Source organism: Oncorhynchus mykiss, chromosome 18 (genome assembly GCF_057628025.1).
Source record: "Oncorhynchus mykiss isolate SJ-2025 chromosome 18, ASM5762802v1, whole genome shotgun sequence".
In the NCBI taxonomy this organism is placed as follows: Eukaryota; Metazoa; Chordata; class Actinopteri; order Salmoniformes; family Salmonidae; genus Oncorhynchus; species Oncorhynchus mykiss.
The window spans coordinates 40,881,668-40,895,681 of NC_143039.1; the positions used below are offsets into that span (position 1 = coordinate 40,881,668).

At 47.5% G+C, this 14,014-nt stretch overlaps 1 protein-coding gene across 2 annotated transcripts in view; it reads left to right on the forward strand.

The window, feature by feature from the left end:
• LOC110496034 (dolichyl-diphosphooligosaccharide--protein glycosyltransferase subunit STT3B) overlaps positions 1-14,014 on the forward strand; it is an 85,477-nt gene that overhangs the window by 49,379 nt on the left and 22,084 nt on the right. For both annotated transcript variants that reach the window (XM_021571666.3, XM_021571665.3), the window contains exons 3-4: positions 3,188-3,475; positions 9,315-9,380. In XM_021571666.3, coding sequence (XP_021427341.1) covers positions 3,188-3,475; positions 9,315-9,380 — 354 coding nt within the window. The remainder of the gene's footprint in view (positions 1-3,187; positions 3,476-9,314; positions 9,381-14,014) is intronic.

A 14,014-nucleotide genomic window follows, 5' to 3' on the forward strand; every position in this document is an offset into this window, starting at 1 on the left:
AGCATGCACTGTCTCGCAACCATTTCCATGACATAGACTGACCAGGTGTATCCAGGTCAAAGCTAGGATCCCTTATTGATGTCACCTGTTAAACCCTCTTCAATCAGTGTAGCTGAAGAGGAAGAGACCATTTTTGAAGCTGTGAGACATGCTTTTCTTCCCCGTGCTCTCAGAGAATGAAAGGGAAAATTACAGTAATTGTTTTATAGATTGTGCGTGTTCCATTCAGAGGGTGAATGGACAAGACGAAAGTGCCTTTGAACAGGGTATGGTAGTAGGTGCCAGGCGCACCGGTTTGAGTGTGTCAACTGCAACGCAGATGGGTTTTTCACGCTCAACAGTTTCCCCGTATGTATCAAGAATGGTCCACCACCCAAAGGACATCCAGCCAATTTGACACAACTGTGGGAAGCATTGGGGTCAACATGGGCCAGCATCCCTGTGGAACACTTAACTCCTTGTAGAGTCCATGCCACGACAAATTGAGGATGTTCTGAGGGCAAAGAGGGGTGCAACGCAATATTAGGAAGGTGTTCCTTCTGCATAGCCAGAACACATTCTGTTCTTCTGAGCTTCTTTGGAGCTGCCTAAAATGAATCATGGATTCGTTGTGATGGTGTATATTTACATGGATTTATTTGGCTCGCTTAAATGTAGATGTTCCAAAGGTGCATGTCAGTGGCTTGTATACATGGAGGCCTGGAGATGCTCAACGTGTTTGTGAATTAACGGTCATTTACCTTGAGACCGGAAGTCATTTGCATGACAACCAGCTGACAGTATTCTATGACCGCCACAGCCCTATGGATGGCTGTGTTACTGTAAATCTAATGATCAAATCAACGTTTATTTGTGTCACAGCCCTATTGGTGGCTTTGTTACTGTAAATCTAATGATCAAATCAATGTTTATTTGTCACGTGCGCCGAATAGACCTTACAGTGAAATGCTTACTTACAGGCTCTAACCAATAGTGCAAAAAAGGTATTAGGTGAACAATGGGTAAGTGAAGAAATAAAACAACAGTAAAAAGACAGTGGAAAAACAGTAACGAGGCTGTAAAAGTAACGAGGCTATATACAGACACCGACACCGGTTAGTCGGGCTGATTTGAGGTAGTATGTACATGTAGATATGGTTAGAGTGACTATGCATATATGATGAACAGAGAGTAGCAGTAGCGTAAAAGAGGGGGTTGGTGGGTGGAACACAATGCAGATAGCCCGGTTAGCAAATGTGCCGGAGCACTGGCCCAATTGAGGTAGCATGTACATGAATGTATAGTTAAAGTGACTATGCATATATGCTAAAAGGAGAGTAGTAGCAGCAGCGTAAAAGGGTTGGGGGTGTAAACTGTTGAGAAGCCTTTTTATCCTAGACTTGGCACTCCGGTGCCAAGCGGATAGAGCGAATAGTCTATGACTGGGGTGGCTGGGGTCTCTGACAATTTTTAGGGCCTTCCTCTGACACCGCCTGGTATATAGGTCCTGGATGGCAGGGGTCTTGGCCCCAGTGATGTACTGGGCCGTACGCACTACCCTCTGTAGTGCCTTGCGGTCGGAGGCCGAGCAGTTGCCATACCAGGTAGTGATGCAACCGATGCTCTCGATGTTGCAGCTGTAGAACCTTTTGAGGATCTGAGCACCCATGTCAAATCTTTTCAGTCTCCCGAGGGGGAATAGGCTTTGTCGTGCCCTCTTCACGACTGTCTTGGTGTGTTTGGACCATTGATGTGGACACCAAGGAACTTGAAGCTCTCAACCTGCTCCACTACAGCCCCGTCGATGAGAATAGGGGCTTGCTCGGTCCTCCTTTTCCTGTAGTCCACAATCATCTCCTTAGTCTTGGTTACGTTGAGGGATAGGTTGTTTAAGTACCTCTTGAAGTGCAGCTTGACTGTATCAAATGCAATCCATCCCATGCAGATTGTAAAGTACACCCAAGAGTTGCCCGACTTTTTTTCAGGCATTACTTTAACACCTGAACGGTGTCACTGCCATTTCTTCAGAGTGGTGTTCCCCAAAAACCCTTTGTTGCTAGTCTACATACATTTTAGCACCCCTCTCCGAACAGGGACCTAAGCAGTGTGCCGCAACCCACCCCTGCACCCTTCCTCCTTTATCCCTCCCCGCCATTAGCTCTCCTTCTCTCCCCTCTCTGTATTCAAACGGCTGCAGATGAGTCTGACAGCCCTCGTTCATTGTATGCTAACACGAAGGGTCACGCCTTTAGTCGACGGATGAGCATATACCAGTTAATGTGACTGTCTCTGCAGATCCATCTTTTCTCTCCCACTCAAGGGGGACATCGGCCAGCCGCTCCCTCTCCAGAGTCGTAGATAAGATTTGAGGACTGAAGAAATGTGACACTCGTTAACAATAGGGCTCTGCCAAGCCAATAAACCGCCCTTTGTTACTGTAAAGAAATGGACCAGGCACATTTTCAAGCTGAAGGGCACAAATTCAGAAGAATATGGGGGTAATACAGACTACAGAGAGCCGAGCATCTGTTCGGAGGGCAAACAAACAGTGATTATTTCAGCAGTTGCTAGGCTCAATCCTCAGGACAGGGCGACTGGGTTGGATGATTTGCGAGGGAGGTGCAATAAGACCCTGGTTGATAGTTTAGCCCTCCTAGGCTATGACTAGCTATTTAGAAATGAGAATCACTGCAGGCAGAGACTTGCCAAAGTACCCTGGACTCCTCTGCATGGCATAGCATACCTCAAGGCATCACTCACGCTGAAACACAGCCCCCCCCAGACTTCATAAACCTTTCACACAAGCCTAATTAGGACCAGTGTCATGCATTATAGACCGAGCCTTAAGGTTTGGCTATTTGAGGTCTCAGCCTTGAATTCGGCAATTAGTCAGTATTTCAGTGGAGAATATCACCTTACCTGGTTTTCCACAAGTGTAAATCCAGAGCAGATTCAATTAACTTGACTCACTCTTGTGGCATGTCAAGTGGACACAGCGAGCCATCACTTTCTTGATGTATCACTCTCCTGCCTGACCTGTGGAGTTCCGACAAACTGCTCAGCGGATAAAGTTAAAGTACGTTAGGGTTAATTAAAAGGCAGTCAGCATTTTATATCCAGGACAAGACTGATATCCCCATCCATTTGCATGAAGGTGCCATAAATGTTCCCATTCCACTCCCTCTAGCTCGTCTCTTTCTCTCTCCAGGTATATCCAGGTTTGATGGTCACCGCAGGCCTTATCCACTACGTGCTGAACCTGCTGCACTTGACGGTGCACATCAGGGACGTCTGCGTCTTCCTGGCTCCAGTCTTCAGCGGCCTGACATCCATCTCCACCTTCCTGCTGACTCGGGAGCTGTGGAACCAGGGGGCGGGGCTTCTGGCTGCCTGCTTTATCGCCATCGTGCCTGGGTACATCTCCCGCTCTGTGGCCGGCTCCTTCGACAACGAGGGCATCGCCATCTTTGCCCTGCAGTTCACCTACTACCTATGGGTAAGCCTGCCCCTTCCAGCCCGACCTTTATCATTTAAATATACTTTTTAGATCCTTTATTTGATGTTTTAACACATTTAGGGCTGGTTTCACAGACACAGATTAAGCCGTATCCCTGGACTAAAGAGCAAGCTCAATGGAGAATCTCCATCAAAATAGCTTTTTAGTCCAGGACCAGACTAAATCTTTGTCCCGGAAACCCACTATTGCCGCTGTAACACTCTGAAGTACCAGTTGGATGTTCTTTTTCAGTGTGTTTACTGATCGTATACTCATGCCCCATTGATTGGAAGGGAGGGACAGGTTCTATTTGAGGAGATTTTCAGTCCTTAATGTTCTAATATCTACAGTGTATTTGGAAAGTATTCAGACGCCTTGATCTTTTCCACATTTTGTTACGTTACAGCCTTATTCTTAAATGAAGTAGTTTTCCCTCCCTCATCAATCTACATACAATACCCCATAATGACAAAGCAAAAACACGTTTTTATAAATTGACAAATGTATTTAAACATTTTAAAAAAACGGTAATCTCACATAGTATTCAGACCCTTTACTCAGTACTTTGTTGAAGCACCTTTAGCAGCGATTACAGCTTCAAGTCTTCTTGGGTACGACGATACAAGCTTGGCACACCAGTATTTGGGGAGTTTCTCCCATTCTTCTCTGCAGATCTTCTCAAGCTCTGTCAGGTTGGATGGGGAGCATCCCTCCACAGCTATTTTCAGGGCTCTCCAGAGATGTTCGATTTGGTTCAAGTCTGGGCTCTCGCTGGGCTGCTTAAGGAGTTTGAGACTTGTCCTGAAGCCACTCCTGTGTTGTCAGGGTCGTTGTCCTGATGGAAGGTGAACCTTCACCCCAGTCTGAGGTCTTGTCTTTCCCTTGATCCTGACTAGTCTCCCAGTCCCTGCCACTGAAGAATATCCCCACCGCATGATGCTGCCACCACCATGCTTCACCTTAAAGATGTGCAAGGTTTCCTGCAGACGTTGCGCTTTGTATTCAGGCCAACGAGTTCACTCTTGTTTCTCATAGTCCTTTAGGTGCCTTTTTTGCAAACTCCAAGCGCCTTTTACTGAAGAGTGGCTTCCGTCTGAATACTTTCTGAATGCTCTAATAGCTGCTTTGGTGTGGTTAAATGATTGATACACTGACTAAATCATGATAACCTTAGCTCAGTCTGCTGACTGTCTGGGACATTGTGTGCTGCTTTGTATGTTTCAGTCGCTGCTGGGGAACTTTAAAAAATCGCGTAATCAAAAATAAGGTTGGCGGTGAAACATGTTTCTTATTTACCACACTTGAACAGTTCGATCAATTGAACAGTAACCCTTTTTTTTCTGTTAATGCTAGAAACTGCCCTGATAGGCCTAGCAGAATGACAGCTCTGACCAGACATTGGATAGGCTAACATAGACGAGGTGGAAGTATTATCTATGCGCGCAATGGCTTACAATAGTGGAAATGGACCATGTGCTATAGAAGTAGGATTCTTAGCAAAATAAACACACTTTATGCCACCAGTGTGTCCTCTCCTTTCAATGGCGTTACTGTCACAGCCTCGCACGCACTGCTCTACTCCTTCCCACATTTTGTACATTATGCTTCCTGATGACTTGAGGCCGATGCAGGTGCATGTAATGTATTCACATGACTAGATGAAATTGAAGTGCATTGTAAATGGACAAATCAAAGCCGACCTTGGCAGGGGGCACCAGGCTCCCCATCAGCTCCCCAGTATTCATTTCACTTGTCTAGAGGGGCTTAGATGCCAGCCAAGCTGATAATCGCCAGGACCGCTCCACACTAAGGCATCCTATTTATTTTTTCAGGAGTAAAACTGAACAGCGCTCCTAACAAACGGGGAGTGCGGTAGATATATTTATTTTTCCTCCTCCCGGCTTTGTCCTCTTTTTCATACCAAGCCCAAGGACACACCGGTATTCACGCAGGTAAACGTGACGCGGGCTCTCTCCCACCACGCGTCACATGTTAGTCACCCATGGCGAGCACTGCGGGATGGTAGAAAGGACCTTGTGTCCGTTTGTCCAGTCATGCATTTGAATTTGTGCGTTGTGCCTGAACTTGTTTCTCTTTCAATCTATCAGTCAGTGGACGTCGTTCAGCTTGACACTTTACCTGTTAAGTACGGACATATCGGAACAACTGCGGGGGCTTGAGACGCCTTCAACTGTTGCTTCCACAGCTTGAAGACCCATATCAGCACTATGGAGTGCTCTGTGTCATGTTAACTCAGGCGAGTGTGACTGAGCTGATAACGACACTTGGTTTGAAGAGCCCCTGCTTTCATCAACTAGCCACACACATGCACACCCTGGAGCTGCCGGAGTTGTGAAAGTGTTTAACCTCTCGCCCAGAGTGTCGCAGAGAACCTCCTACACTATGAGTGAATGTCAGAGCCGTGGCTGGCTCCGCTATCTGCTCTCCACCACTGTTGTCACATGAAATACAGACAGCCAACGTATAATTTGCTTGATGCGGTGCATTTTACGTTTACTCGTGTACCGCTAAAACGCAACCAGGGACATTCTCTGTAACTTGCAGTGTCCGACTGTGATAAGCGACCTTCTCTGTCGTGATCGTTGCACAATGATTTGATATGTATCATTTCAATATTTGGTTTTGTAAGAGGAGCAGCTGTTGCAGCTTCGTGGGATATTTTCATTGTCATTCCACATAGACCATACCTGTCTTAGACTGAACCAAAACAACGAGCGTGTCCCAAATGGCATCTTATGGGCCCTGGGCAAAAGTAGTGCACTATATTGGGAATAGGGTGCCATGATTTGGAATGCAGTCAATGCGTATTCCTGGTGACACGGGTGGCCGTTGCTTATCGTCGCATCTTTAAGTGGCGCGTCATCATTGTAACGGCACCATCGGTGGAGAAAAACAAACTTGCACACCGTGGTCTTTCCATTTTGGCGAGAGCCCCGGAAAACAATTATCCTGGCCATGCGTCACTGCTTTTCAGTATCAGTCTCATTTACCCACGTTTGTCTCGCCACTTTCCCCCTCTTCTGCTCTCTTTCTCTCTCATTCTCTAGCCCTTCCCTCAAATGCTAAAACGGGAACCTCTCCCAGGCTTCTTCTCCCCAATCTTCATTATCCGTCTCCTTCATTTTATCTGCTAATAACCCATTCAACTCGAGCCGCTTAATCTGCCTGGGTCGGCCCCACCTCATCCCCTCCCTAATCTATAATTGAATCCTCTTGCATCCCAGAGAGCTGCCCCTTTTAACACTAGCACTCCCCGCTACCCCCCCCCCCCCCTCCCGCTACCCCTCTCCACCGTGCTTCCATTGTTGTCCCGCTAATTCCCCAGTTTCTCTAGGCTCGGATTTAATTAGCCCTGCTTGAATTGCTGTGGTGTGTGTGTGTGTGTGTGAGGGGGGGGACTTATTTCAACATGACCGTGCACATTCTCTGCATAGTAGTCTCCAGCCCTGGTAGAGTGTAGGCTAGCTCCCTTTTAATTGTCTGTGGCACTGGGAAAGCTATAGGCTTCCAGAGTTCCGCAGTGGCCTACCTCTTTGTCAGCTCCCTCAGTATTACCTGCGAGGAGCTCTGTAGTTTCACCCGTGTCAAAACCAGATGGCGCCGCTTTGGTGAGGCCTCATCGGCGGGAACGAGCATGACATGGAGACCATTTAGGGTTGGTTTTAAAATAGGTGGGAGGATAGAGGTTTTCCGCTGCTCGTGGATATATTCGGACCGGCCTGCTTTCTACCGCTAGTCAATCCTCATCAGCAGATCAAGTGAAGTGTGACTGATGTGTACCGCAGATGTTGTTCGATAAGTCTGTGCTCCTGCCGCTGCCTGTCCTGCTCCCTGCCATCACTTTCCCCCAGTAGTCTTTCAGACATGGTCCCTTTAATGTGTTGACTCAGGCTGTGGGGTGAGACCAGGTAACCAGCAGTCCCAGCTAGTGTTAGGAGCATACTAATATGCCAGGCAGCCCTCTCTTTTAACACTAGCAAGGCCGCTGGGCCAGACGCTCACCAGGGCGCGTTCTCATAGCATGTGCAGACCAGCTGCCAAGTGTCTTCAATAGCCCTTCTTACATCAGCTGATATCTCAGTGCTGTACAGAAACCCAGCCTAAAACCCCAAACAGCAAGCAATGCAGGTGTAGAAGCACCTGTAGAAGCATGTCTTCAGTCATTTTCACTCTCTCCTCGTCTGTCTGTAATACCAACATTGTTCAAGCTGGCCACTATTGTCCCTGTTACCAAGGTAACCTTCCTAAATGTCTTATCATCCCCAGTAGCACTCACATCTGTAATTATGAAGTGCTTTGAAAGGCTGGTCATGACACATCAACACCATCATCCCAGACACCCTAGAACCACTCGAATTCGCATATCGCCCCAACAAATCCACAGATGACGCAATGTCAATTGCACTTCACAGGGAAGGTGGTCAGAGACTTGGCAGTGTGGTGGCAGGACAACAGCCTCTCCCTCAACATCAGTAAGACCAATGAGCTGATTGTGGACTACTGGAAAAAGAGAGAGCATGCCCCCATCCGCATCTACAGGGCTGTAGGGAAGCAGGTCAAGAGCTTCCACCCCCTCGGGAGACATGGGACCTCAGATCCTCAAAATGTTCTACAGCTGCACCATTGAGAGCAACTTGAGTGGCTGCATCACTACTTGTTATGGCAAATGCACCGCCCTCAGATTTCCAAAGACTTCAACCACCCAAGCCGTAGACTGTTCACTCTGCTGCTGTACGGCAAGCGGTACTGGAACATCGAATCTCGGACCAACCGGCTCTGAGACGGCTTCACCTCCCGGGCCATAAGACTGCTAATTAATTAGTCCGGGTAACCGTTTAATTATCTGCATTGACACTCTTGCACAGACTCTATGCACCCTCGCAAGACTATATATACACACTACACGAAAACCCACGCACACACACACATGCATACAAATGTCACAGACACACTTTCGCACATCATATGCTGCTGCTACTCTGTTCTGTATTTTACTCTTATCTATGCTGATGCCTAGTCACTTTACCCAGTTTTTAATGTACATACATTATATATATACAAAAGTATGTGGACACCCCTTCAAATTAGTGGATTCGGCTATTTCAGCCACACTGGTTGCTGACAGTTGTATAAAATCGAGCACACCGCCATGTAATCTCCATAGACAAACATTGGCTGTAGAATGGCCTTACTGAAGAGCTGTGACTTTCAAAGTGGCATTGTCATAGGATGCCACCTTAGCAACAAGTCAGTTCATCAAAGCAAGAACGGCTCGGCCGTGAAGTGGTAGGCCACACAAGCTCCCAGAACAGTCCCGCCGCAGGCTGTAGCGTGTAAAAAATTGTCTGTCCTCGGTTGCAACACTCACTGCAGAGTTCCAAACTGCCCCTGGAAGCAACGTCAGCACATGAAATTGGTTTCCATGCCGACTAGCCGCACACAAGCCTAAGATCACCATGCGCTATGCCAAGCGTCGGTTGGAGTGGTGTAAAGCTCGCCGCAATTGGATTCTGGAGCAGTGGAATTGCGTTCTCTGGAGTGATGAATCACACTCAACCATCTGACAGGCCGACAGGCTAATCTGGGTTTGGCGGATGCCAGGAGAACACCGCCTGCCCCTGTTTTGGTTTCACTGATATTATATGGTGTTTCACTCGCACCTTTTTCCACTGTTCCATCAAGTGAATGTCGGCTGTTAAAGCATACTGTGGGAGTTAGAAAGTGCTATTAACTTTGTTGTCCTGGATGATATGTTTGACAGAATGACCGAAAACGTTTACCAGTCCTTAACCCTTTGTGCCTGTTCTCCCCCTCACAGGTGAAGTCAATAAAGACTGGTTCGGTGTTCTGGTCCATTGGCTGCTGCCTCTCCTACTTCTACATGGTGAGTGTCAAAGAACCTTAGTTATTGGCCGGAAACACACAGAAAACATTGTCATTGATTTCCACCGACATAGCATTCCATCTCTGGGAATTGGAAGTCATGATTACATTAAGATAGCCCCAAGGATAGTTGAGAGCGATCGTAGATGTCAAAATGTGGTGTTAAAAAGGAGTCTGTACCGGACACATTAAACGTTATTTATGAATCCCCCGACCTGTCAGGGGGTCGATGGAGCGAGAAGATAAAAGATGAACAGAGCTGACTGCCTCCCAGAGCGCTCTTTGTGTACAATTGGTGATTTTGAGCATCTGCAATCTCCTGCTTCCAGCTTCTTCAGTTAAATCTCCCCTCAGCCCAGGAAGAGACAGATGTCAATTGAAACGCATTGGAGAGATCCAGCTCCCTTTGATTCCCAGGATCCAAGCTCCTGCAGGAAGAGAGAAGGCGAAAGCCTCTAATGACCACATTTGAAGAGCAGGGAGATTTTCCACTGAGAAACCACTGCAATTGTATAAGCCCCTCATTCTGTATGTCTCACTCATACGCCTCCAGAGATCTGGAGTGTGATAATATTTTGGCTTCCCCCGCCCGCTCTATGGTTCTGACTAGAGGGAGTACAGCTACGATCAGAATTGCCTTTTTCGTAGCAGGTTAGCGGAGCATACGCAGAAGGTTTCTATAATTAGGTCCGGAGAAGCGTTAGGGTTAGGGTTAGCTAAAATGCTCTCCTGACTTGCTACAAAAAGTAACTTTCGGTCACAGCTGTACTCCCTCTAGTCACAACCCCGCTCTACCCATCCTCCCACCAACATCCTTCTGTGGTCTGATGCCTGACTGATGCCTCTCCTGTTGCAGGGTTTGTTTGCAACACGGCAAGCCTGTATCTCCCTTGTGGCTTGCCGGTGCAGCCCGCCATGCTGCAATATCTACCCCTCTACCTCTTCTTCCCATCCCGCTGTTGATTAAGGATACTCACCAATGAGGCTTAATCGAAGATGACACATCTGCGATGGCCAGCAAGAGATTCCGTGCTCAGCTCTGTCCTAATCAGCCCGGGGGAGGGAGAGAAGAAGCTCAGTTGAGATGACATGATGGACAAGAACTGCAAAAAGCACTACTGTGAGATGCGTGACATTCGATCTCTCCTGGGAGAGATCTTGTGTTCCCTAAGTTCCTGTGACGGCTCACTCCTACCTTGACAGCAGCCCCCTTCTCCCGCCCTCAAGTTCTTTTCCCTCATAAAGTATTTATGAGGTTCTCAGCAGCACATGTCAGCTCTTCAGGTGATTGTTTGTAAGATGTCCTGCGTTCTGGAGGTTATTATTAGAAGTCCAGCAATGATCACAGCAATGGCCCTTTTTACAGTGTAAAAATCGATCCAGAGCTTTGCAGCGTTGCGGCCTACCTCCCCAGTCCCCACCTGACTTTCATCAAAACAACTTTCTCCCACAGCCCCAGTTTATCTACTCCACTAATGCCGTCTCATTCCCCCGTTGGTGACCAACAGCATCTCCGGTTATTCTGTTTCCAGCATCCTACCCCCCGCAGAGGTGCCTGAGCCTCTTCAGCCCCCTTCTGAGCCAATCTAGCCCCATAGCAAGACCCCTACCCTCCCGTTTACCACTACAATACCCTCCGTCTCCCTATGCTTCTTCACAGTGGCCCCTGGGTGGCCAGATAAGCAGTGGAGTGTGGGTAAAGATAATGGCTAAAGTCTAGGCTCTAACGGTGTCTGGTTCTTTGCTGACCCCATTATGACTGCAATAAGACCTGCCCATTAGGGTCACTGGGCCAAATGCTAGCTTGAGGTGCACACACTAACAGGCTAGCATTGGGCCCATAGGAAGCCCTAACATAGCGTAACAGCCCTTCCTCCTGCGTGTATTGTAACCTACAGAAACAGTTCTTCCTCATTCAAATCAAATTGTAATACAACCCGTGTAGACCTTAAAGTGAAATGCTTACTTACAAGCCCTTAACCAACAATGCTGTTTTAAGGAAAATACGTGGTAAGTGGAAAAATAAGAAATGAAACGAACAAAGAGCAGTAGTAAAATAACAATAGCGACGCTATATACAGGCGGTACCGGTACAGAGTCAATATGCGGGGGCACCGGGTAGTCGAGGTAATATGTACATTAGGTAGAGTTGAAGTTACTATGCATAGATAATAAACAGAGAATAGCAGTGTAAACGAGGGGGAAGGGGGCAGTGCAAATAGTCTGGGTGGCCATTTTATTAGATGTTGAGCAGTCTTATGGCTTGGGGGTAAGAAGCTGTAAGAGGCTGGAGTCTTTGACAATTTTTAGGGCCTTCCTCTGACACCACATGGTAAAGAGGTCCTGGATGGCAGGAAGCTTGGCCCCAGTGATGTAGTGCCTTGCAGTCGTAGGCCGAGCAGTTGCCATACCAGGCAGTGATGCTCTCGATGGTGCAGCTGTAGAACTTTGAGAATCTGAGGACCCATGCCAGATCTTTTGTCTCCTGAGGGGAATAGGTTTTGTCGTGCCCTCTTCATGACTGTCTTATTGTGCTTGGACTATGATACTTTGTTGGAGATGTGGACACCAAGGAACTGAGCCTCTTCAGCCCCGCCGACGACAATGGGGGTTTGCTCGGTCCTCCTTTTCCTGTAGTCCACAATCATCTCCTTTGTCTTGATCACGTTGAGGGAGAGGTTGTTGTACTGGCACCACACGGCCAGGTCTCTTACCTCCTCCCTATAGGCCTCCCTATAGGTCTCAACGTTGTCGTTGATCAGGCCTACCACTGTTGTCATAAGCAAACTTAATGATGGTGTCGGAGTCGTGCCTGACCGTGCTGTCAGGAGTGGACTGAGCACGCACCCGAGGGCCCCCCGTGTTGAGGATCAGCATGGAGGATGTGTTGTTACCTACCCTTATCACCTGGGGGCGGCCCGTCGAAGTCCAGGATCCAGTTGCAGACGGAGCTCTTTAGTCCCAGGGTCCTTAGCTTAGTGATGAGCATTGAGGGCACTATGGTGTACGCTAAGCAGTAGTCAATTCTCACATAGGTGTTCCTTTTGTCCAGGTGAGGATGGGCAGCGTGGAGTGCAATAGAGATTGCATCATCTGGGGCGATATGCAAATTGGAGTGGTTTCTGAGATAATGGTGGCAATGTTGTGGGCCATGACCAACCTTTCAAATCACTTCGTGGCTTCAGACGTGAGTGCTATGGGTCGGTAGTCATCTAAGCAGGTTACCTTAGTGTTCTTGGGCACAGGGACTATGGTGGTTTGCTTGAAACATGTTGGTATTACAGACTCCGACAGGGAGAGGTTGAAAATGTCAGTGGAGACACTTGCCAGTTGGTCAACGCATGCTCGGTGTATGCGGCCTGGTAATCTGTCTGGCTCCTGCGACCTTGTGAATGTTGACCTGTTTAAAGGTCTTACATCGGCTAAGGAGATCGTGATCACACAGTCGTTCAGAACAGCTAATGTTCCCATGCATGCACCAGTGTTGCATGCCTCGAAGCGAGCATAGAAGTTATTTAGCTCGTCTGAGAGGCTCGTGTCACTTGGCAGCGCTCGGCTGTGCTTCCCTTTGTAGTCTGTAATAGTTTACAAGCCCTGCCACATCCGATGAGCGTCAGAGCTGGTGTAGTACGACTCAATCTTAGTCCTGTTATTGTCGCTTTGCCTGTTTGATGGTTCGTCGGAGGGCATAGTGGGATTTCTTATTTAATTGTATTGTAAAGGAAGCTACTCCAAGGACAAGTGCTCTTCTCATAGAACTACTGTCACACCATTGCATGAAAGCCTTACAGGGATGTCACTTGGATGTTTCAATACCCCCAAGTGATGTTATGAGGATGAAGGATGATCAGGGAATCTACTAACTACATTATCTCCAGCTTATAACGTTCATGATAGTTATTATTGCCGGAAGGATATTTGCTTGACTATATCTTAGCGGCCTAACCAGGAAAAACATTGTTTCGATCAAGGTTTTTCTCAAGGGAAGTGTGATCAGTTTTCAATGAAAACATTGGTTTTGTTCGTTTCTTAATTTAGGACTGAGCTATATTGATAACCGCATTGTTTACTCTTACAGGCATATTGATTGTGTGCAGACCATCTCTTTCAGCAACCTCACTGTCTCTTAGCAGACTTTGTTTTGGTGGTAATCAAGGTATTTTGTGCTCGGTGGTTGAGTTTTGGACTGTACTCTCAAAGAATCTCAGCCTCCAGAAGATTGCTGCCTGCATATTTGACCCTCAAAACCATGGGGGGGGGGGGGTCACACAACGGCGAGGTCATTAGCAGTAGATTTGCGAGATGTTTCGTCAAATTACGCTCAAATTACGTTCCGGAGGCTGCGGGATGTGACCCTCAGAGCGAGACACTGGCCTCACTTTCTCCTCAACAACAGCACTTCTTCTGGGTTGGTGTTGTTTTCAATTAGCAACCTCATCTCTCACAGAACTGCTGTGTCCAAAAAAAAGAGTTGTCTCTGTTTTCATACGGTTCAGCTGTACCTAATTAGCTCATACCATCTAAAGCTAAAGATACAAATGGCTGTGAAAAGGTAATTACATTTAACCACTCCAGAAGGAACTTGAGGCGATTTATCTCCTTCTAGGGTGACTCTTGTTTTTTTGTAATTAGGGG